This window comes from Pelophylax lessonae (genome assembly GCF_965119305.1).
Source record: "Pelophylax lessonae genome assembly, chromosome: 5".
NCBI classification, from domain to species: Eukaryota; Metazoa; Chordata; class Amphibia; order Anura; family Ranidae; genus Pelophylax; species Pelophylax lessonae.
The window spans coordinates 57043161-57067854 of NC_138772.1; the positions used below are offsets into that span (position 1 = coordinate 57043161).

Here is a 24694-nt window from a genome sequence, read left to right on the forward strand (position 1 = left end):
TCCGGGAGGCTGGAAATTCACCTCTGTGGACTACAGGACACCCACTGTAGGTTATGGGGGGTAAGGGTTGTCGTCCTAACACACCTCCTGTTTTAGGGTGATAATGCTGCAGTGAATGAGTGTGGTCGCCCTTGATTAGGGACAGTGTGACTGGCAGAATCACCAGGTGAAAATAAAGGAAAATACATTCTAAGGCCCCTTTCACAGGATCGGACCGGTCTGATCGGCCTGTCTGTTTTTCAGGCGGACTTGATCGGACCACCCATTGATCTCTATGGGGAGGCGTATTTCAGTGGACATGTGCCCGCTGACACCCGCCTGGCATCTGATCCGAAAAGATCCGCTGAAAACAGACATATGGCGATACGTTTGCCATCTGTCCAGCAGGTCGGATCGGATCCTTCGCATAGAGGAGAGCGGGACTCAACCGAGCCGTTCCCTGCTGAGCAAGCAGAGTCTGTCAAAATGGATCAGGCCCGTGTGAAAGGGGCCTAAAAGTAAAACTCATGCAACCGCTACATCCAAGGACTGGTAAGATGCAATAAACTAACATTTTGTTATTTTGTTCTTGGTTTTAGATACATCTCCAGACATTTTTTTTGGACAAAGCAGGAGGGGTCAGAACATCATTCAAACTACTATTTTTATTGTCTACATCTCCCCTTATTTCTTGTACTGCTATTACAGGGACAGGAATAGGATGAAATATACTCAACAGGGTCCTGAACTGCTAAAAAACTTCAAAAACTTAGTTTGCATACACAACAGAGAAAGAGAGATGAAGTAAGTCACAGCCACTTTACAGTACTACCAACACTAAGAGCAGGTCAGGTAAAGTCAATTTATACATAGAGTTTTCGCAGCTGCTATCTAGGGATTTGACAGAGAGTTGTGATGGAGCAATAAAGAGCATACAGTATGTATCTATGTCTAGGTACTGTTAGATGGGATAGCAAGAAAACGAATGGGGCTTCAAATCAAATATCTACTCAAAACCTATCTTAGTAGAGGAAAGTTCTATACTCCATTTAGGCACAATGTGTATCTCTCCCCCATGTAGTGATCTCAGTATATACAGTACAGCCTCTACAGCCACAATGTGCCTTGTTTGGCTTTATTTCAAGAAATGTAAAGGAGATGTACAGCCAAAGCTCATTTGGCTGTACTTCTGCTGTGGATCAGGAGTACAGTTATTTCTGCACTCCTGTGACCCGTTTTCAGCATACAGCGGGCTGCCACATTACAGGGCTGGTCCAGGCTTGGGCAAGATCGCAACACTGAAGTAGGGATCCACCCACGTGCCTGGACCAGCACCCAGCTCAGCCTCTCAGCGAGCCACTGAGAGACTAAACCAGCCGCTCCCACCCCCTCCACAGCCCAGCACTCCAGTGAGTGGGGGGGGGGGGCAAAGCAGACAGCAGTGGCTGACAGTCAACAGTTCTCTGCTCAGGGAGCTTTGAGAACGGTGCAATCTTCAGCGTTTGATCGCTCGGTTCTTTTGTTAGAGCAGGCGGGGGACAGATGCAGCATCGGACAAATGCTGCATCTGTCAAGGCAAGTATGATTCAAAAATAAAAACCAAACCAATGCTTCTCTTTTAAATTCTAATACTACAGCCCATCTTCCATTTGGCTCATCAACTTCTGGCTTTACTTCTCCAATGTTATTTCTTTTCAGGAGTCCCTTCCTGGACAATCATACAGTACACAATTCAAACTTCTAATACCAACCTCCCTCCATTTCCAGATAAAAGTCTAAGGCTGGCCATAGACGGATTGAAGTTTAGCCAGCTCAGCGGGAAGCTGCCAAATTTCGATTTGTCTATGGACAGGCTGGTTATACCCATAGGTCAACTTCAGTGCGACCAGCCTGTGTTTTTTTTTTGTGTGATCAATACCAGCGGCTATACCTGCCAGGAGTGATCATTGTATACTGATGTCTGGGAAACCCCCCATTGCCAAAATACTTTAGCACAGCGTGAGCGATTTTGTTCAGTCAGTGTTGATGGGGAATGAAATTATTTTCTTTCCTTCAACCCGAGGTTGAATTGTATAATATATGGCTGGCTTAAGTCCTCTCAACATACAGCCTTCTCTTCATTTTAGCTGTGTCCCTGACACTCTCCTTCTGAATTTTTCTCTTTCCTCTCTCTAGAACTCTTTTCTGCGACACTTTTCAACTTTTTACATGCCCGTAATGTTCCAACTCCAACAAAAACTTTTTGCTGAAAGTGTATAGACGGTCAACACTCTTTTCTTTGTTGACTTCTGTGTTGAGTAAGGAAAGGTTAAAACCCCTGTTGGTTAATTTTTTTTGCCGTATGTCCTATTGGAGATTTCTCTTCAATCCTTTCATGGATATGAACCAAGAAGTGAGAGGAACCTTCTACAAAGTGAGGGAATTCTCTCCTTATCTGTGGTTCCCAAACGGTGGCCCTTTGCTTGCCTTTATCTGGCCCTTGGAACACTATTCATTCTACTGACGCTAATGATAAGGCACCATTCCTTCCAATGACACCAACAATGGGGCACTATTTCCCATTTCTCCCATTGAAACTGATGATGGGGTATTTCTTACTCCCATTGATGGCAGGGCATTCCTTATTTACACCGGCCACAGTCTGGCCCCCCTAAAGCATAAAAGGACAGTAAACTGGCCCTTTGTTTAGAAAGTTTTGATTCCTCTATATTAAAAAGGTTGGGAAAGGCTGGTTAAAGTGATACCTTTGAAGCAAAAAAAGCTCTACGTCCACACAGAATATAGACAAACACTTTATCTGAGTCTTCCTTAACCCCTTTGCGTCTAAGGGCAAAACAAATCTTAATGCCTAAGCCCAATGTTGCAATTTTGACATGTGTTAGTAAAACCGAACTTATCATCACAACTGCTTTGTGTATCCAGGTGAATTATACCTTATTTTTTCAGGACAAATTGGGCATTCATTTGGTGGTAAACGGTAATGGATATCTCCTGATGGTTTTTTAAAGGAAAACTGGCCCAAAAAAGTAAAAATAACATTTTTTAAAATTTAGTGGTATATTTTTTGCTACTACTATAACTTACCACCAAAGAAGAAACCAATATAATAAATTCTCCTGCTCCTGGCGATTGCAGTGATACCACATATGTGTAGGTTAGTTGTTGTTTTTACCCGTAGTACAGCCCAGAATCAGTAGCGCGCATTTTGCTTTTTTTATCCTACCTAAATCACACTGATATCAATTAGAAAAATAAAAATAAAATCCTGTCCCAAAAAATACTGACCCTGACCTTTGACCATGACCTAAACACTAACCCTGGCACGGACCTAGATCAAACCCTAAACTAGGTATTTAAAAAAAAAAAGTTTTTTTATTATTATTTTTTTTTCTATTTTTTTTCTCTCTCTGCAAGGACATAGAAAGATAGAATGTATCTCTCTCGTCCATTCACAGAGACAGAAAACGCGGGGGCAGGCTTTATAGTGACTGATCACTGTGGTAGCCTATTCGATGCTATCACAGCAATCAGGTGACCCGGAATCGGATGTTCTGTGTCCCGAACGTTAGAATAGGGCTCGGGCTCTCGGTAGGAGCCCAGTCTCTGTGCTGGGGGTGTGGCGTGCGGCGTGCTCTCAGCATAAAGGGAGATACGCAAATATGCGACCACAAAGAAAAGTAAAACAGTCCACTGGGGCCGCATATTTCTGTTACGTCGGCCCCAAGGGGTTAAAGAAGACCTTCATTAAAATAGTTGAAAAACACTTAGCTATAAGAGTGGTGGAATCAGGAGTATGTAACGTACAATATAGACCAGGGATATCCAAACTTCCCAATTCAGGACCACATTGCATATTTTACAAATTTTCTTGGGCCAAAGAAAAATCTGTGTTATAAAGGAGCAAGTAAAATATGAATAAATAGGTTTTACTTGGAGTTGTTTTTTGTAATTCGCTTTATATGGTTTAGACCTTTTAAAAAACTTCAGTAAAAAAAGCACAGAGATTCCAAATAAACTTGAACCCATCAGAGTCTCCTCCACCCCCTCCACCTTTACATTAGGGTCCCATCAGAGTCTCCTCCCCCCCCACCTTTACATCAGGGTCTCATCAGAGTCTCCTCCACCGCCCCCCCCCCCCCCCTTACATCAGGGTCCCATCAGAGCCTCTGAGTACTCTGATAAGTCCACCTTACATCCAAGTCCCCTTTATCCAAGACCCCTTTACATCTGTTTACCCCCCATCAGAGACCCTCCCAGTACACTGACTGAGCCAACACCGCCTACAATGGGGCAGGCTTCCAATCATGTGACCACTGTAAGAGGGGAGGGGAGTGTTAGATGTACTAGCAGATTAAGATACACGAACAAATAGAAGCCAAGCTCCAGCTAATACTTTAAAAGCACTGTATATAAACAAATACAAGCTGATCATTGTAAGCACTTCTGTCAGTGGTAAATGGATTGTCTCAACACTCTTATTGCAGGAAAGTTTGTTCTGTTGAAAAACAGCTGGCCAGATCACCAGATGAAAATAAAAGGAAAAAAGCCTAAGAAAGAAAACGAATGCAGCCATCAACATCCAAGAATTGGTAAACTGCAATGTAATAAATGTATGCTTTTGGGTTCAAAACCACTTTAAGTAATAGTAAAATAACACTGTAAAAATGGAGACTATTATATATTTTTTCAGTAACAGAAGTAATTATTCCCATAATAAGAACACCCCCCAGTACTTACCTGGCTTCCATGTACAATGCAATACATTATCAGTGCTTGCTGTTGGAGAGACTTTTGAAACTATTGTTTTTCCCAAACACCCGTAGGCTCTCTCCGGCTTCTGGCTGCAACTTCACATTCGGTACGGTAAAAATGGAAGACACTGAGGAGAGATGGGATACAGAAAATCAAAACTTTCTCTTCAACAGTTGTGACAAATACAGCACAGTGGTGACATCAATGCTGCGCTAACATGGTGCCATCATCAATAGTTAATGCTTAGGTCACTTTAACCACTTTAAGACTGGGCCTATTTTTGCCACTTGGTGTTTACAAGCTAAAATCATTTTTTTTTTTTTTTTGCTAGAAAACTGCTTAGAACCCCCAAACATTTTATATATTTTTTAGCAGAGATCCTAGAGAATAAAATGGAGATTGTTGCAATATTTTTTATCACACCGTATTTGCGCAGCGATCTTCCAAACGCATTTTGTTTTTGGAAAAAGTTCACTTTTTTTAATAAAATATAAGAAAACACTAAAGTTAGCCAAATTTTTTTTCCATAATGTGAAAGATAATATTGCGCGTAATATATACCCAACATGTCATGCTTCAAAATTGTACACTCTCGCGGAATGGCGACAAACTTTGGTACTTAAAATCCCCATAGGCTACACTTTAAACATTTCTACAGGTTACCAGCTTAGAGTTACAGAGGAGGTCTAGTGCTCAAATTATTGCTCACATGTGCGGTTTGAATACCGTTTACATATGGGGGTGGGACTTCTGCATACGGTCGCTTCTGCGCGCGAGCTAACGAGGACAGGGCGCTTTCATTTTTTTCCGATTTTTTTTATTTATTATTTTTGCACATAAATAGTTCTGACGGATCGGATTGGATGTCAGCAGACATGTCTCCACTGACATCTGATGCCCCATAGAGATGCATAGGGCATCCGTTCAGATCCGCCAAAAAAACTGACAGGTGGATCTGAACGGTCCGCCTGTGTGAAAGGGGCCTAATGATTGATGTATGCACTTGTGGATATTTCCTTGAAACATTGTAACATTTTTCTGTTAAATTTGTTATAGGTTCGCTGAATTAGTTTAACACATTCATATGTGGGTATTTATTAAAGCACCAGAACACTTTTTTTACACATTCAGAAAAAGCAAAACATTGTTTCTTTTTTTTTTTTTTTTGGATACAATATCAATTTAGGCCCCTTTCACACTTATGCAACGCAATTTTACCGCGATTTTGACACGATTTTGAGCAATGGCTCAGGGCTATATACCTCAAAACGCATTAAAATCGTGCCAAAGTAGTGCAGGAACTACTTTGAAGTCGGTGCGACTTCAAAACGCACTGATATGAATGGGGCTCATTGAAAATAATGGAAAACGACTTGTCATGCGATTTTGCGGTCCAAAATCGCGGGACAAGTCGCACTAGTGTGAAAGGGGCCTAAGTAATAATTTTTCTTTCACACAGTAGGATTTATGATTTAAGCACTTTGAGTGCCGGTTCACACACATGCGATGCAGGAACCCTGTAAATCCACTGCGGGTCCCCGCATCACATTCAAATCGCAGGCAGTTCACACTGCCATATGCGAATCGCTGGGGGTGTCAATACAAAGTTAACGACACCCCCAGATCAGTTATCATATCGCAGTGCAAACTGTCAGTTCTGACATGAATCGAATCGCATTGGTGTGAACCACAATGTGATCAGATTCTGCTGCGGACCCAAAAAAGGGTCCCATGCGTGTTGTGTCCGAATCCGATATGAATTTAGCCATACAATCTGTGTGGCTGAATTTGCATCGCACAGACATCGCATGTGGTTTTCAGAGCAGTGCGTTCCGAATCACATGTGATGTCTATCATCACTATAGTGTGAACCGGGACTAAAGGATTGTAAAAGTATTTATTTGGATACACCTATATACAGCACTGTCATTTTTTGCCTATATCTGTCTCCCGAACAATTTCAGCATAACCGCATGACATAGAACTTCATAAAAGATTAAGCAAACCAACATTTCATATTCCTGATGTGAGCCTACTGTAGCATGTACTTGTATGAAAATGTATCCTGTTCTCTTTGTATTGCTTCCTTTGTGTGAGAAAACTGCTCTTCATGCCAGTCCCTCTGCTTTCCTATTAAAACTGACAACACTAGGCATTAGAGCACAGCATGGTCAGTTCTTTAGCTTTATTGGGAACTCTGTCTGCTCTCCTCCAATGATCAGGCTTGTCCTGACACCCCCTGTACAGCCATTCACTGGGAAGATTAGTGTGCTGCTAATTCTCCTCCCCGAGTTGTTATGCAGCTGAGAACAGACGGAATGTGATCACTTTTTAAAAAAAAAAGGGGAAAAAAAGGTATTTAGATTTTATATATATATAAACTCAATCTATACACAAATGTTTTGCCTTTCATTTTAAACTGAATGGGCTGTTTTTAGTGATGCACTGAAATCTTGGCCACCGAAAATTATCGTCTGAAAATAAAGATTTTAAAAGTGGCGATAATGGCTGCGGAAAACACCTGGGATTTTGCTGCGGTTTTACCTTGCTTATGTTGTGTTTTTCATAGGTCATGTGACACAAAAATGCATCAAATACACAACACATGTGCATTTTTGATGAGTTCTTGCTGCATTTTCAATGCATTTCAAGGAGGAGGTGCGTTTTTGGTGCGGTCTGCCAAATATGCACCAAAAATGCAGCAAGCAAAATTTTTTACACTGCTTTTAAAAGGTGCCAATAATGGCCGACAAAAAAATCAAATTCATTTAAATTCATGAAATTAATAAAAAAGTTGAATATAATACATTTATTTATAAATATCTATATATCTATATATATATATATATATATATATATCTATATATATATATATATCAGTGGCGGCTGGTGCATTGTGGTCTCCGCCCCCCCCATCCATGCGCCCAACCCCTTAATCTACATGCTGGGGGCCAGATGCATGGAATTTAATAGGGCTTTTTTTTTTTTTTAGCAATGCGATTAGAGCCAGAGGCTCTAATAGGCTAACAAACAGGGTGGGCTCGGGGTGCCAGTTGTGTGAAAATTCGCTATTGTCACATGGATCCTAATCTTGGCCCATCAGGAAGCAGGCCTTGAAACTCGTTTCCCGATTGGCCGAAAGGAGAAGCCATGCCATTGGGCATGGAGGAGGAGGGAGGAGACGCAGAAGACAGGAGGAAGAAGCCGAAGCCACCGCCGCCTGCTGCTGCAGATATCCAGGCAGGGTGAGTGAGCGGGGAGGGGTCCTATCCTCTGTCCTGCCCTGTCCCCTGTCCCGCTGTGGTCCTGGGGGGGGGGGGGGGGGTATGGTGCGGTCCGTCTGCCGCCCCCCGGCCCATGTAGCACCAGCCGCCACTGATATATATATATATATATATATATATATATATATATATGATATGTTTTTTTTTTTTCTTTAGGTTTCGCTTTCAGCCAAGTACATCCTGAATTTTCAGTATCGGGACTGAAATTTTAATTTCGGTGCACTACTAGTTGTTTTACAAGGTGATGGTTTACAATCACTTTAAGACATTGTTTTAATTTACAGGTGGTGGCAATTATAGTTCAAAAGAAATCAATCTGAGAATATATATTAGGACAGTAGAGAATAATCTTTGTATGGCAGCGATAGTCACATGACTGCAAATGCTCCAATCCGCTGTGTATGGTGGAAGAAGAGAAAAAGGAAGTATTTATCCTACGTGGAATATTGCGATTTAGGGATGGATTATTTTGTGTTCGTCTTTCCAACCTATATAGGAAGACGGATTTACTGATACTTTATACCCCTGCCAATTTTTGTATAGTTGGATTCTCTGTTACCTTTCCTCTCTCAAGGAACAGCAAGAGATGAGAGGAAAGCCTTTCTTAAGCGGCCCATACATCCGTAAGTTTTTTTTTTTTTTTCAACCAGTGGGATGAACGACAAATCCAACCGTTTCCCCTATCCACACATTCGAGGGGGATGGGAAAATCCTCCCCGCTGTGACACTGACTTCCCCGCCGTCAGAACGCACTGATCAGCTCTGCAGTCTACAGCCTGCAATGCTGTTTGTGCATAGAATATCCTGATTTAATTGTAAAAAAAGAAAAAAAAGAAAATCCAACAGGGTAGTACAGGGGCGTCAAACTAAATGTAATTTCGGGCCGCATCAGCATTATTATTGCCCTCAAAAGGGCAGGTTGTATCCTTAAGACTAGATGTCCAGAGCATTCCCTACTCTTACATAAGAAATCAAGAGTCTCCCCACTATCAGAAATTGAGTCCCCCACCCTCCCTTACATCACAGTGCACCCCCTTATGTTCTGCTGCTGGGAAGAAGCTGTAGGCATTGCTGAAAAGCAAAAAAGTACAGGCTCTGGAGGAGGACCAGAAGAGGGCTGGAGCTCTCCTGCAGCTGCAGGAGAGGTGCAAGGGCCACATGAAGAGGCCTTGAGGGCCGTATTGGTTTGACACCTGTGGAGTAGTAGAACAAAAGTCGATCAGTAGATCGATTTCTGTTCAACCTCAGTGCCTACCAATGGATCGAAATTCTGCCGGTCCCTGATAAAATCAACGAATCCATATTTGATCAGCTTTACCCAGTTGTCACCAAAACTATTTAAGTTTATCCCTCACTCAGTCTTGGTGACAATTGAATAGAAAGGGTGAATCTTGCCAGTGGGGACACAAACAGCAACAAAAACCTCAAATGTGTATGAAAAAAAGCACAAGCAAAGGAGCATAGAGGTTTTTTTTTTTTTTTTTTAAATGATTTGGTTTAAGTACTATTAGTATGTTTAGTTTGGTATAGGGTATTCTCCCATAAAGCGGTTGTAAATTCATATATATACACATACACAGTGCTTTGAAAAAGTATTCATACCCCTTGACATTTTCCATATTTTGTCATGTTACAACCAAAAATGTACATATATTTTATTGGGATTTTATGTGATAGACCAACACGGGGGGCCGGATTTAAAGAAACTGCAGCTTCAAACATCTATGACGTGTTTCAGTTTCGCCGCGTTCAAATCAATTAACTGGCGCTGCGGCGAATTGGCGAGTAAAACAGCAATAATGAATTCCGCCGTCAGCGGGATTCACTTACGATCGCGGCTTCGCCAATTCGCAAACTTATGTCTTCCTGCTTATAACAGTTTCACATAGCGATGTGGGCTAGTGGATTAGTGCACACATCACATGTCTGTAATTCATCTCCCTCTGCTGTAGGTTCGAGGCTTACCATCTCCACCTACTTTTTTTATTTTCTTTTTTTGTTTATATTGCTAAAATGGAACGGATTACATCATATATATTGCTAAATAATGTTACACTCAGAAGCGCTTGCAAGCTTACACCATTTTAAGTGTTTTTTTGATCTTGTCTGTGTGTCGAATCGATCTTATGAAGGAAAGTACCAAAGGCAAGTGACCAAACCCCTACCCTACTTCAGGGCAAGATGAAACCTCACAATTTTACCATGGTCTTCTTCCCACATTCCATACAATGTTTAGTTCTTTAGCTATATGTGCTTTTTAGCCTTAACACACTCCATTTTTTCCACCATACAGCTTTATTCTGCACAATAGCTAAGTGCTTTGCAACTTCACTGCAGTTCACAACGTCATGGGTTCAAATCACATCACTACACTTGGGATCTCTTTTCACTCTCATTTTTTTAAACAGTTTTTTTAAACTATCTTGAATTTGGGGGGGGAGGGGGGTGTCCTACCCAAATTTCAAGCACATCAATGGAAACAACACAATTTTGATTTTATGAGTGTGGTCCTAGTTTTATCGAGATGCAATTCTTTACATATTTACCATGGTTCTTACAATTTCTTGACCAATAAACATAGGTGTCTGATATTGGACTCTCTCCATATTTCAACAACACAGGCCCTCATAGTCCAACACTACATTTGCCTCACACCTCAACACAACACTGTCACATCCCTACTCTACATTACAACCCCTCACATCACCAGTACAAGCAGCATGCAAAGTGCAAAACTCCGGCCTTGGCAGCTTAATGGGCCATACACTAACAATTTGTCTAGACTTTTTCCTGTAGACTTAACCAAACCATATAATAGAAGCTCAAACCTCAACACTTTCAATTTGGATGCAATCAGGCAGGCCCTTGCACTACATAGAAAATGTCAATCGGAAGGATAAAGTCTTCTCTAAATCTTACAGTGTGGATGGCCCTTTTGTCTGTAGGCACCCACACAAAACAAAAAAACACATGTTCAATTCTAATGTATTTATTTATTTGAGAATGACAGCAGAAGGAGGGATGCAGCAAAAGAATATTGTCACTCTCCAGTCCGTGTGCCTTTACAGCGCCAGACCACGATCTTTGCTCCATGGCTACGGGATTCTGATGTCTTCCACAACTTCCGGCAGAGTTCAGAATCCATTCTGCACCTCTACCAGCTCATAGGGGACAGGCATGGCAAGGTTGCTGGGCAGCTTCCAAGCCACTTTCGAAGTTCCAGGGTGTTCATGTTGGTCATTGGCCATGTGCCTTACCAAATATCCACTGACCACAAAAGAAAATGAGTGGAGTCCATCAAGGTGGGTTTCTACCACCTACACCCGCAAGCAGTACCACTCCTGGAAAAATAAAACAAAGGATAAGACATTTCATTATGAAAATCACATCTTAATGCCTGTTTGCTTCATTCTGAACTTCATTTAATTTCGACATCACGAGTGAAATAACACATTTTATGCCAACTTACACAAACCAGAAATCATTAATGTAAACATTTGAATACACACCTGTGACGCCAGACAGCCCATCACCACAGGCTTCCCATGGTACGTGCCATGATTCCAAGATGTTGATGTTCTGGAAAATTACAACACCATAAGATACCAAGCAGCCGTTCATGTTATCAATAACTACACAGGTGGCATAGACACAAATAAACACCTGCCAGCTCTTCTCAGCCCTTTACACTATTCACAATACCAACATGTTTATGGTTAGAGGTGCATGTTTTTGCTCAAGTAACACAATTTTACCAATGTTGACTACACTTTATCTACAATGGCAAGTGTCATTGGCAGATGATAATCACCCTCTGTCTCCCTGTGAGTGGCACCTCTGCTAACTAGCTAATTAATACACATGCCCTATCTTGACCGGTTACAGTACTTACATGTAAAGTGGCTAGCAACCAGGGTATTCCGGGTGGCCATACCGGCAGCGGTGCTCCGCCGCCTGGGGGCCGCCGGCTGACGGACCTCTGGCTCCCTCTCCTCCGTCAGCTCCCAAGAATCATCCCGGGCAACGCACATGTTGTGCAACACGCAGCACGCCAGGATGATCTTGGAAGCCTTTGTAGGAGAGTACAGGAGTTCACCCCCAGGCCGGGCCAAGCAGAGAAACCGGGACTTGAGAAGACCTATGGTCAACTCAATGATACTCCGGCTTCTCCGCAAGGCCCTGTTGTAATTCCTCTCTGCTGGGCCCTGGGGGTACCTGATTGGAGCCATCAGCCACGTCAGCTGCGGGTAACCAGCATCCCCTGAAAAATAAGAAAAATATACATTAGTTATTCATATCATGTGACTTTAGATGACTCCTCAAAATGGGAGACAATTAGGCATTTTACTAAACAACCTGCTCGTCTGTTTGCAAAAAATCATATGAAACATCTCAACTCTGTCTAACTGCCTAAATCACTAATACAAATGGGAAAAAGGACACACAAAGTGGTGGGTTTCTCTTGCAAGTTACAACTTGGCCCCTATTCTGTTCCTATTACATTAGCCTAGGTCTTACTTCTGGAATATATCTGCAACTAGAGTGAGGAAACCAATATTGACTCACTTATGCAAAGTACTTTGGGGATATGGCAATACCATTGGAATCATTTGTAGGTTTTCTTTGGGTGGCTAGAGGACACCATTTACACATTGGTTAACCACCTTCATTGGACTCAAAGACAACTTTGCAAATCTTTCTTTTGTGAGCTGCTAAGCTGCTGATCTGGTTGTGTGTGAACAGCCTGACAACTAATAACACATCCATTTTAGGTAGGCTTTGCTTAAATCAGGGTGTACACCGATGTAGCTTATTCCTATGTCTATGTAATCTTACAGTTTATGTTGTTAAGACAAAATACTTTACCAATAAGCCACCCTTCGGGCATTTGTCCACTTTCAAACACCTCGTACAGAGTACTTGTTCTTAACATACTGGAATCATGGCACGACCCTGGGTGACCAGTGTTGACACTCATGATGCGCTGTTTGGCGTCACACACTAATTGGACGTTCACAGAGTGGTACTGCTTGCGGTTCCGGTATTCACTTTCGTGGCTCCTTGGGGGCCTAATGGCTATGTGGGTGCCATCGATTGCCCCTAGGATTTGCGGCATGTGTGCCCGCCGGTAGAAACCCAACTTGACTTCATTCCACTCATTTTCATTCTGTGGCCAGTGGATAAAATTGGGCACTATATCCACTATGGCATTAATGACCAACATGAACACCCTTGAAACTGTGGGCTGGCTAATGCCCATGATACTTCCCGAAGTGGCTTGGAAGCTGCCACGCCCTAAAATATACAAAGTGGCCAGCAATCTGGCCATGCCGGGCACCGCATGGCCGCGCTGTGTGTCCGGGTCAATTTTCTCTGCTATGAGCTGGTAGAGGTGTAGAATAGTTCCTCGCTCGAGCCGGAACTTCCTCCTGACATCAGAATCCCGCAGCTTGTCCAAATAGATCCTTGGAGCAAAAATGCGTGGCTGGCGAGGTAAGGGCACACGGACTGGAGGTGCTGCTGCTGAAGGTGCTGCTGCTGCTGCTGCTGCAGCTTCCCCACCTTCTGCTGCCTCCTGTGCCAGGGCCTCCTCAAACAAGGCACCAATAAATGCCAGCATTGCACCATCTAATGCGTCTGGGATATCGTCCTCCATTTTGAACGCGCAAATTCGCGAATGCGCAGATATATATAGAAACGGCCGCTAATTATCACACCTGTGAGCCAGCTATAAAAGGAGCACATGGCCAATATGGCTGCTGGATGTTATAGATCGATGTTTCTTATGTGCTAGCAAGACCCTGTGACCCACAACCTACATTATCTGGAGGTAAGACAATTGTATCTCTCTCTCCCAAAAAAAAGGAAGGAGACAATTTGTACTTATCTTGGGTGTGCTTAAGTTGTCTATGGTGAATCCCCTCCAACCCACAATAGCTTGGGAACCCCTCAAGTGTCTTTTAATCATTGGCAGTTGGCCCCATGTGCATGTGGTTTGGACATGTGTTTTCTCATGTTTGTTAAAGGTGTGCAGTCTAGATTTGGCATCTAAACCTGCCCCCTTACCTTCCCAGCTTCCAAAGACACCATTTTTGCTTTCCTGATAACTGTAATTTATTATGTGCACGTATGTAGGTCATGCGATTTCTCATGTATGTTTAATGTTTGCAGCCTCCTTTTGCCTATAAAGGATTACACCACCACCACCACCACCACCACTGTGTTTGTGACATTAGGTAAGTGTTTGGAGGGCCTCGTGTGATTTGTACCCCTATGCGTTTTCTTATGTGTTTTTTTTTTACATTTCTTTGCAGCCTCTTCTGCTCTTTAACACCACCACCACCACCACCACCACCACTGTGTTTGTGCCATTAGGTAAGTGTTTGGAGGGCCTCGTGTGATTTGTACCCCTATGAGTTTTCTTATGTGTATTTTTTGTACATTTCTTTGCAGCCTCTTCTGCTCTTTGCCACCACCACCACCACCACCACCACCACCACTGTGTTTGTGCCATTAGGTAAGTGTTTGGAGGGCCTCGTGTGATTTGTACCCCTATGCGTTTTCTTATGTGTTTTTTTTTTACATTTCTTTGCAGCCTCTTCTGCTCTTTGCCACCACCACCACCACCACCACCACTGTGTTTGTGCCATTAGGTAAGTGTTTGGAGGGCCTCGTGTGATTTGTACCCCTATGCGTTTTCTTATGTGTTTTTTTTTTACATTTCTTTGCAGCCTCTTCTGCTCTTTGCCACCACCACCACCACCACCACCACTGTGTTTGTGCCATTAGGTAAGTGTTTGGAGGGCCTCGTGTGATTTGTACCCCTATGAGTTTTCTTATGTGTTTTTTTTTTACATTTCTTTGCAGCCTCTTCTGCTCTTTGCCACCACCACCACCACCACCACCACTGTGTTTGTGCCATTAGGTAAGTGTTTGGAGGGCCTCGTGTGATTTGTACCCCTATGAGTTTTCTTATGTGTTTTTTTTTTACATTTCTTTGCAGCCTCTTCTGCTCTTTGCCACCACCACCACCACCACCACCACCACCACCACCACCACCACCACTGTGTTTGTGCCATTAGGTAAGTGTTTGGAGGGCCTCGTGTGATTTGTACCCCTATGCGTTTTCTTATGTGTTTTTTTTTTACATTTCTTTGCAGCCTCTTCTGCTCTTTGCCACCACCACCACCACCACCACCACTGTGTTTGTGCCATTAGGTAAGTGTTTGGAGGGCCTCGTGTGATTTGTACCCCTATGCGTTTTCTTATGTGTTTTTTTTTTACATTTCTTTGCAGCCTCTTCTGCTCTTTAACACCACCACCACCACCACCACCACCACTGTGTTTGTGCCATTAGGTAAGTGTTTGGAGGGCCTCGTGTGATTTGTACCCATATGCGTTTTCTTATGTTTTTTTTTTTTTTCCTTTTCTTTGCAGCCTCTTCTGCTCTTTGCCCACTACTACCACCACCACCACGACCAAGTCTGTTTGTGCCATTAGGTAAGTGTGTTCTGTAACTGTTCACTAATTATACTGTATATGAAGAGCAATCTGCAAATCCTGTTTTTTCTGTTTTCTCTTTTGTCATTTCAGATTTAGGAGTTTGGGGCTCTTTGCTGCTGCTGGACAGCCAGATTCTCTGCCCACCTCGTGCTCCCATGGCCCCACCCACTGGAAGGATGAGAAGGGCCAGGGGGGCCAGGGGGGCCAGGGGGGCCAGGGGGGCCAGGGGGGGCAGGGTGGGCAGATCGTCTGGCTCTGGTGTGAGGGAGGCTCCAGCTGTATCCATGAGGGAGTCCACCATCCCCATCCCGGAGGAGGAAGCCGGGGGAGGTGTTAACACACCAAGTGGACAAGCTGGCTCTTCTGACAGTAGTCCTGGAGCGGGTCCGTCCACCAGAGTCAGCTTGTCCACATTAACCCGGCTTCCCCGTTTCACCCACAATCAGTGCTGTGCCCTGGTCCACGCCTATATGGCCAGATATCAGGCGATACATGGGACCAGGGCCGCGTCTTACTCAGTAACAGAGAAGAACAGATTGTGGGATGAAATCCGGGATGCTGTAAATGCACTGGGTGAAGCACCTCGCCACCGTGACAGTGTGCGGAAGAAGGTCAACGACATCTGTGGGTCCGTTCGGAAGAAGCTAATTGCATGGGCTGCGGAGGGTCTTTATGACCGTCAAGGTCGGCTGGATGAACGTGCACGAAGTTCTCTCTGGGATTATCAATTACCTTTCTTGAACATCATAGGACCCGATACCATCTTTCCCAGAGAGGACTTAGATTCGGATGCTTTGCACCGAGGTAGGATATTATCTTGGATGTCAATTGTGTGAGTTGTTTGGAAAAGATTAACTACTATCCTATGTGTGACATTAAGAGAATGTGATACTTGCCCTTCCAATTGTCCTTTTTTTGTTTTCCCCAACCTGCAATTTGTTCATCTGTAGCACGGATCTCAGCCCCTCCACAGCCCATGCAGCTTGGCGAACCAGACGGACTCACAGGTGTTGACATCAGTGCTGACCCTCCTCCTGGTAGGTCCAATATCATACTGTGCCAAACAATGTAGATGTTTTTTTTTGGCCAAGATAGCTCATATTGCTATGTCCTTTACAGAAGATCCGCAGCAGGGAACACACCCAGTGCAGCTAGGCCTGGAGGAAGGTGTTGGTATGTCTAGTCAAATAATGTTTTTTTGAATCTTATTAACCCCATTAACACACATGTTTTTTCTTAGGAAAGAGTGTTGCCTTTTAGATGTTTACCCTGCAAAACACAGTTGACAGCATTAATGGGTGCCGTCATTAGTAGGCAGACCAAGCCTTCTTAACCTTTGGGAGGGTTTAGCAAGTGTCCTATGAGCCCAGGAAAGCACTTTTGAATGTTTGGCCTCAATGCTTCATTCATGAAGCTAGGAGGGCAATCTGGCCATAATCATTACTGACTAAGGTTATGTACTAAACATGTTTTTTTTTTTTTTTTTTAAAAGAACATCAGGCCCCTCTTGACGTTGCAGCTGGAGTTGGATCAGGAGCTGGCGACGATTCTGCATCCAGTGCTGTGGTATGTGATATAAGGGAACAAGGTGCACATGTAACATTTCAATGGTAGCATTGATTTTGGACTAGATGTGGCTTACATTGTGTGTGTTAAATTAGTGCTATGACATTCTGACGATGCACCAGCACAACAAGAGTTCTATCTTGAACATCAGGGAATTATGTTATAATTTGGTGTGCCACTAATGTTCCAAAAACATCCAGGATCTTTAAAGTCCGGCCCGTCTTTGATTTTCCAGGTCCAAATTCATGGGTATCGTTTGGTTGGGTTGTCCTCTAGCCGATTGATGGCAAGATTTTAGACAACATACGTAGATGTATAAAGTCATTGGTGTAGTAACAGATTTACCAAAAGCATAAACAACCTACCACACCAGGGTTAATTGGGAACACCTTCATGTTGAATCTTTTTTGCCTTTGTCATATTAGTCCTACCAATATAATATGTACCCATTATCAGAAGTGTTGCTAGCTTGGATAATCTTACAATGAACAAGTACTCATTAGAAGCACATCAAACTTTTCAACGTTCTGCTTGGGGTGTTAAGTTGTCAAACTAATCTGAAATATTTAGTCATGATGTTTGATAATGATTTGGTCTATTTCTTCTGCTTTCAGGTAGCCTTAGATGCAGAGGGATTGTCACCTACCCAACTTCGTCCATCTATGCTGGATGTAGCCGAGAGGCTGCTTGATGAGTATCAGGTCCAAAATGAGTTAAGGAGGCGTACTCAGCAATCTACTGAGGCAGTACGTCTGCTCGGGCTCATACAGGAATCTGTAGCAACAATGGTACAGGTTCACCAGGATATGTTACAGGTTCAACAGGATATGCGTAACAGCTTGGTAAGTTTAGCAGACCAGCATCAACGGGATCGGCAAAGTGTTGACACTCAGGTGCTGGCCACACGCCAATGCCTGTTTGGATCTGAAGATGCCCCATTGGCAGAGCCCTCCCAAACATCTCACTCACCTGCCACTGCAGGTTGTGGTAGTGGGAGGGTAATGCCAGTGTTGGCCACTTGTCAGGCAGCTGGGGATGGGACAATTCCTCCTGTAGCCACTCCTAGCACTTCACACTCCGTTCGGACTCCCACACCCCTCAATGAGCAATCCTCCTGCACAACCTCAATGCGCACTGGTTCCACAGTACCCCTTCCACCTGACTACATTCCCTCCACACCTTTATCACTTCACTCCTCCCCAGGCCGTTCTTCTTTTTTGTCACCAATGCGACATGTCGTTTGCCCCCGCACCGTGGACCACAACAACCAATCAACCACCACTCCCCACACATCTTCACAACCCTTGCACCACCAGCAGCATCAAATAGCCTTGGAGCAGCAACGATCCCATCTCATGGTAATGGCACACGTTACCCAAATTCTTAGGCTGAGCACAGAGCAGATGGGACTATTGGCACAAGATCTTCAGTCTGGGACATTTCCAGGGTTCAACACCCTGCATCAGCAGCAGCCTCAGACACAAGATCTGATTCTAATGGGCCACTTTACCAGAACTCTAAGGCTAACCCCAGAGCAGATGGGACTATTGGCCCACCATTTGATGGCAGGAACCTTTCCATTGCTCACCACACTGCTTCAGTCACCACCACCACCACCAACTTAATTTCTTTTTTTTTTTTTTTTTTGGTTTTGTTAATGATTGTTACATTGGCCAATTTGTGGGGCCATTTTTTTTTTAAATTTGAGGGTGGCACAATATGATTTCTTATAGTGCTTTTTTTGGGGATGAAATAAAATTTTATGCAAAATGATTAGTTTGTGTTTGCTCTTTGGTTTTTTAGGAGTGTTGGTGGCCAAGTAATGGCCCTGGTTAATGTAGGCATTTATACACACGTGCTTCTCGATCTCCAAACATATGATTTCATGTAAATTTAGATAACTCAATGTTCACATAACGACCCAAGAAAAGGTCTCCCTTCAAATGTAGCTTCAAAACAAGTCTCAAGGCTAACATAAACCAAAGCCAACATACTAACAATTACAGACCACACCACTCAAGTAAACAAATACAACACAAAAGACATTCGATGTGTACACCAAAAAGAAAACTTGGGTAATAAAATAAATGTTTTAATAACACATGTGGGTGTCTACCAACTGTAGCGTACAAAAAATATATTACAATATATAATAGAATGAACTAAATTGCCAATGTAACATTTGTGTTGCAAAGAGCAACATACTTAAATTTAATTTAGATAAACATTTTAAACATTTTTTATGTTTTGACATCATTTTTTGGAAGGTTTTCACAAAAACAATTCATTTTTGTAAACATTTTTGGTTTTGTCCGTTGCCATAAAAACAACAAGGCTTTTTTGTAAACATTTTTGGTTTTGTCCGTTGCCATAAAAACAACAAGGCTTTTTTGTAAACATTTTTGGTTTTGTCGGTTGCCATAAAAACAACAAGGCTTTTTTGTAAACATTTTTGGTTTTGTCCGTTGCCATAAAAACAACAAGGCTTTTTTGTAAACATTTTTGGTTTTGTCCGTTGCCATAAAAACAACAAGGCTTATTTGTAAACATTTGTGGTTTTGTCCGTTGCCATAAAAACAACAAGGCTTTTTTGTAAACATTTTTGGTTTAGTTTGTTACCAAAAACAACAAGGCTTTTTTGTAAACATTTTTGGTTTTGTCCGTTGCCATAAAAACAACAAGGCTTTTTTGTAAACATTTTTGGTTTTGTCCGTTGCCATAAAAACAACAAGGCTTATTTGTAAACATTTGTGGTTTTGTCCGTTGCCATAAAAACAACAAGGCTTTTTTGTAAACATTTTTGGTTTAGTTTGTTACCAAAAACAACAAGGCTTTTTTGTAAACATTTTTGGTTTTGTCCGTTGCCATAAAAACAACAAGGCTTTTTTGTAAACATTTTTGGTTTTGTCCGTTGCCATAAAAACAACAAGGCTTATTTGTAAACATTTGTGGTTTTGTCCGTTGCCATAAAAACAACAAGGCTTTTTTGTAAACATTTTTGGTTTAGTTTGTTACCAAAAACAACAAGGCTTTTTTGTAAACATTTTTGGTTTTGTCCGTTGCCATAAAAACAACAAGGCTTTTTTGTAAACATTTTTGGTTTTGTCCGTTGCCATAAAAACAACAAGGCTTTTTTGTAAACATTTTTTTTTTGGTTGCCAAAAACAAGGCTTTTTTTTTTTTTTTTTGGTTTTTTTGGTTCCCAAAAAAAGGGTTTTTTATAAATTTTTATATTTTTTTTGGTTGCCAAAAACAAGGCTTTTTTTGTTTTTTTTTTTTTTTTGGGTCCCCAAAAAAAGGGTTTTTTATAAATTTTTATATTTTTTTTGGTTGCCAAAAACAAGGCTTTTTTTGTTTTTTGTTTTTTTTGGGTCCCCAAAAAAAGGGTTTTTTATAAATTTTTATATTTTTTTTGGTTGCCAAAAACAAGGCTTTTTTTTTTTTTTTTTTTTTGGGTCCCAAAAAAAGGGTTTTTTTTTAAACTGTTTTTGATTTTTTTGTTAGATTTTTGTTTATAATGGGCAACAATTACAAATGTGACATTTCTTTGTGTTGCAACGTGCAACATAAGTAAACAAACCACAAAAAAAAAATACTAGGATCTTTTTAAAGGTGTGACATTCCTAACGAATGGCTCCTTAGGGTCTGGATCCACGCCACAAAGGTGTTCCAAATATAGAATTCGGTCTCCGCACCACCTCATATAATCCAGGAGGACCTCGTAGGTGAGGTGGGTGTGCCCTGGGTAGAAAAAAACATGACAATTAGTTTTAGGCAAAATGATCCAAACAAGGATTGTAATTAATGTGCCTCAACAAATATGCTTAGGAGTCTATTGGTTGGCTTTTATCAACACTCTGAAGCAAATATGCTAAATTGCTGTTGTAAACCTTAAACTCAAACTTTCACAGCAAATTGTTCAAAAGGTTACATAAGATGGCTTGGAATGTTAGTAGCAGTTCCACCAAAGCTAAGTAAAATGCTTTTCTGCATGTAAACACAAGCAATCATTTTGAAGAATGTAAGGTGTTTTGGGTTCAATTGGTCAACACGATACATGTGCACACATTTATCTCTATCACCATTGGAATCTGTGGAGCGTTCTCTCTCCCTCTTACTGTCTATAGATTGAACCTGACACATAGTAGAGACTCACCCTTAGGAATTTTGAGGGCCAGTTCTGGACGGAGCAGATGTGTCTGCTCCCCTGATCTCCTTTCCGCCATCCCAGCTGTGTTAAGAGAGAAGAAAAAGTTTATCAACAAATGGACTCACGCTAACTGTAGGTTACGCAGTCATGAAAACGCTCTAACACCCACTCATTACCCCTCCACATTTCCCTGAAAGTTTTATTTAGACATTGATATGGTGGTGATGCAGATTTGTACAGTGCAAGCGTCATTCTTCTGGGTGAAGCTTGTAGCGTTAAGGATACGTACTCCCTGCTTTTGTGCTGATTGTGTTTTTCTGATGTTTTTGGTGCCTCAGCCCTGCCTGTTCTAAGTGTTGGAAACATATCATTTTGGGAGGGCTGCGGAAAACTAATCAGGTTAGACTTACACTCTCTAGGTTTTTGGGGACAAGAGAAATAACAATCCTCCTTTTTACATGGCCCCTGTACACACCTCTAGGCACCTCCCTCCTGTTGTTTGACCCCACAGCAGGCAGCTTGCTATGGAGGCACATGAGATGAAGCCAAGCACCCTGTGCCTGTTCAGGCACTAGGCTGTGAGCCAGCCTTGCCCCCCTCCCTTCCAATGGTCTCAATGATTAGGAGTGACAGCATCAGGAGGCAATATTGGCATGCTGTCACCTCAGTTAAGGAGGAGGGGGAGTCTGTTCCAGACAAGTATTAGTGCAAAAATTTGGACCGTAAAAAATGGTCCCAGTAAGTCTTAGGGGGAATATGCACACCTATCACTTGGAATACTAATGCATAGAATGCATTCACATAAAGAACCCGCTGCCTTTAGAACAACTTGAAGCCTGAGCGGGGACATACACAGTTAGCATTTCTCCACTTACTAAGTAGACACATTACTGGAAAAGCACACAACTTACCATCATCAGGTTTTTTTGGGGCCCCTGAAGTGGATGGCGTGGCTGGCTCTGGAGAAACTGCACAAAAAGAACACAAATTGTGAACTGGAATGTGGTACATTACCGAGGAAGAGTATTTATGAAAGATTGACAAACACACATTTTCAGTGTTGACTAAATCAGGACATGATTAAATTACAATGTCCCCTAAAAATTTACAAGTACAAAGCACACCATTTCCAATGTAGAGAAACTAACACCAATTTAGAATAGGGTGGCTTGAGATAACTTACAAAAGATAACATGTCCTGTAAAGCTCCCCAAAACCACCTTTCAAACATGAAGGTTAAGCAAGAGTGTTTCATGACCAACCTTCCTGTCACATATAGCAAAACTACACTTGCTTTGACTCCAACTTAGATTATCCTAGATACACATCATCCTAGCACACACAATTCATGTGAGAATCTAATTTTAGGTACTTACAGACTAGTTCAGGGGAGCCTGGAGTGGGGGAGGATGGGGGAGACCCTACATGGGGGGATGGTGTCCCTTCATGGGGGGATGGCGTTGTATCTCCTAGAAACACAAAGACACAAATACAATCCTTGAACAAAAGCTATTTGATAAAGGCACACAGAAAGTAGTCTGGAAACATTGAAGGTAGTAGTTACAGTGGACTGGGTAAGCAGTGGCCCCTCTTCCCCAGTCCTCCACAACAAACATCCTCAATGTCAGCTGCTACAAAACCCCAATGTCAAAATATATATATTACAGCCCTTATATTTACCAGGACACATTGAACACACAAACACATGTAGAATACTTACTTCCCCTTTGAGGAGAGCCCAGGTCCTCATCCGAGTCGGACCAATTGGCCTCTTCTTGGCCAACAGTTTGTTCCTGGCCCGGATCCAGGCGACTCGGCCCTGCCTGAGGCTCCTCTCTTGCTGAAGTTACATCAACCACAAAAGAAAACAAAACAAACAATCATTCCTCCAAGTTCGACCTAATACACAACACACCAGCACATCCACATTACTTACAGGGGGCCTGAGAAGGCTGAGCCGCAACATCCTGATCACTGGTTTCTAAAATAAAAGAAAAACATTATATATTATTTATGGACACAAATAGGCAGTAACCTCTCATCATGCTAGCACCATACTCAATGCCCCTACAATTCAGAACATAGAAGTGCACTTACACCAATGAGATGCATTGACCATGTTTTAAAACAGGAGGGCACCATGCAAATTAAGCGGGCGCCTAAGGCCTCGCACCTACAGGGGCCTTGCGGCCAGTGGCGGAGCACCAACATTTCGAAGGGCGCAGTCAGGGAAATCTCCCAAGTAAAAGATTGCTTTCAATCCTCGGATCAAAAAGTTGCAGCAGTGTGCTGCAGTCCCTTCACTGCGTCTGCCAGGTGTCTGTTGTCCGCTGACACTTACTCCTCCTTCTCTGCCTGGGGATTGGCCGTCTGATCATGTTATCCTAAGATGTGGAGGAATCGGTAGGTGTGTACCTGCACCAGTAGGAAGTGACTGGCCGGTCAACTCACTCTGCTATCATCAGTTGTTGCTCTGGGAGGAGAGCTCCGCCCTGGACCCGGAACATACAGGTAACCAGGCCCAGACTTGATATTTTGCAGGCTGGTCATAGATTTGTTGTGTCCACTATGCAAAGTGGTTGAGTAGCCCCAGGGAAGTTGGAAGAGTCTGAAAATGGTTGGTGGAGGAGGAGGAGAAGAAGGCCCTGGGTGGCTGGGGGACAAGGAGAGGGCCCCTGGGGGTTTTCTAGAGGAGGAAAGATCCACAATGACGCCAGAGTCAATTGCCAAGGAAGAGAGTGGAGCTGAGCAAGTCCTGCCTATCTGACATGAAAGCCAAACATGGTGTAGATGGAGCCCTTTGCCCTACACAATGACAGCACCAGAGGTGGAAGGTGAGTGGTAGCGGGTCTTTGACATTATAGAGCATATGGACTCTGTCCATTATTGGTAGTTTTGTTTGGAGTTGTCCTTTAGATGTTTAACTGTGTTGTTTTTGACCCGAGCTGTGAGGGACTGAGGTATGACAGCCCACTATGCTGAGACTTATAGTGCCCTAGAATGTTGAGGACTGAGGAATCCTTAGTCCCTAACAGAGGGCACTACAAGTCTTAGCATAGCAGGCAGTATTTCCTCATTCCCCTACAGAGAGGATTACAAGTCCAAGCAGGTAGCCTTCTGCAGTGGGACTTGTTGTGCCCTTGACTGTGGTGGACTGAGGAAGGGAAGTGTAAGAGGGTCTCTGTAAGCTCAGATGTATGGGGGAGCTTTGGGGAACACAGAGTTCCCTTTTACACCAGAGTCCCCAGCTTCCCCCCTCAAATAATGGTTCCCAAACTCTCCTTATATCAGAGTCTTCACACTTCCCTCTTACAGTGTAGTAAGTCTGGAGACTCCGATGTAAAGGGGGCTCTGTAAAATGTGATTAGAGATTAGAAATTTCTAACATTTTTATTTTCTACTTACGATCCACAATTTTCAGCTGCTCAAATGGCTCGCTGCCTCTGACTGCATATTGGAG

At 42.8% G+C, this 24694-nt stretch overlaps 1 protein-coding gene across 2 annotated transcripts in view; it reads right to left on the reverse strand.

Annotated features, from left to right (window-relative positions):
• Positions 1-24694, reverse strand: part of CDK14 (cyclin dependent kinase 14) — a 786329-nt gene that overhangs the window by 138228 nt on the left and 623407 nt on the right. For both annotated transcript variants that reach the window (XM_082258252.1, XM_082258251.1), the window contains exon 14: positions 4717-4858. In XM_082258252.1, the coding sequence (XP_082114378.1) occupies positions 4746-4858 (113 nt within the window). In that variant the 3' untranslated portion in view covers positions 4717-4745. The remainder of the gene's footprint in view (positions 1-4716; positions 4859-24694) is intronic.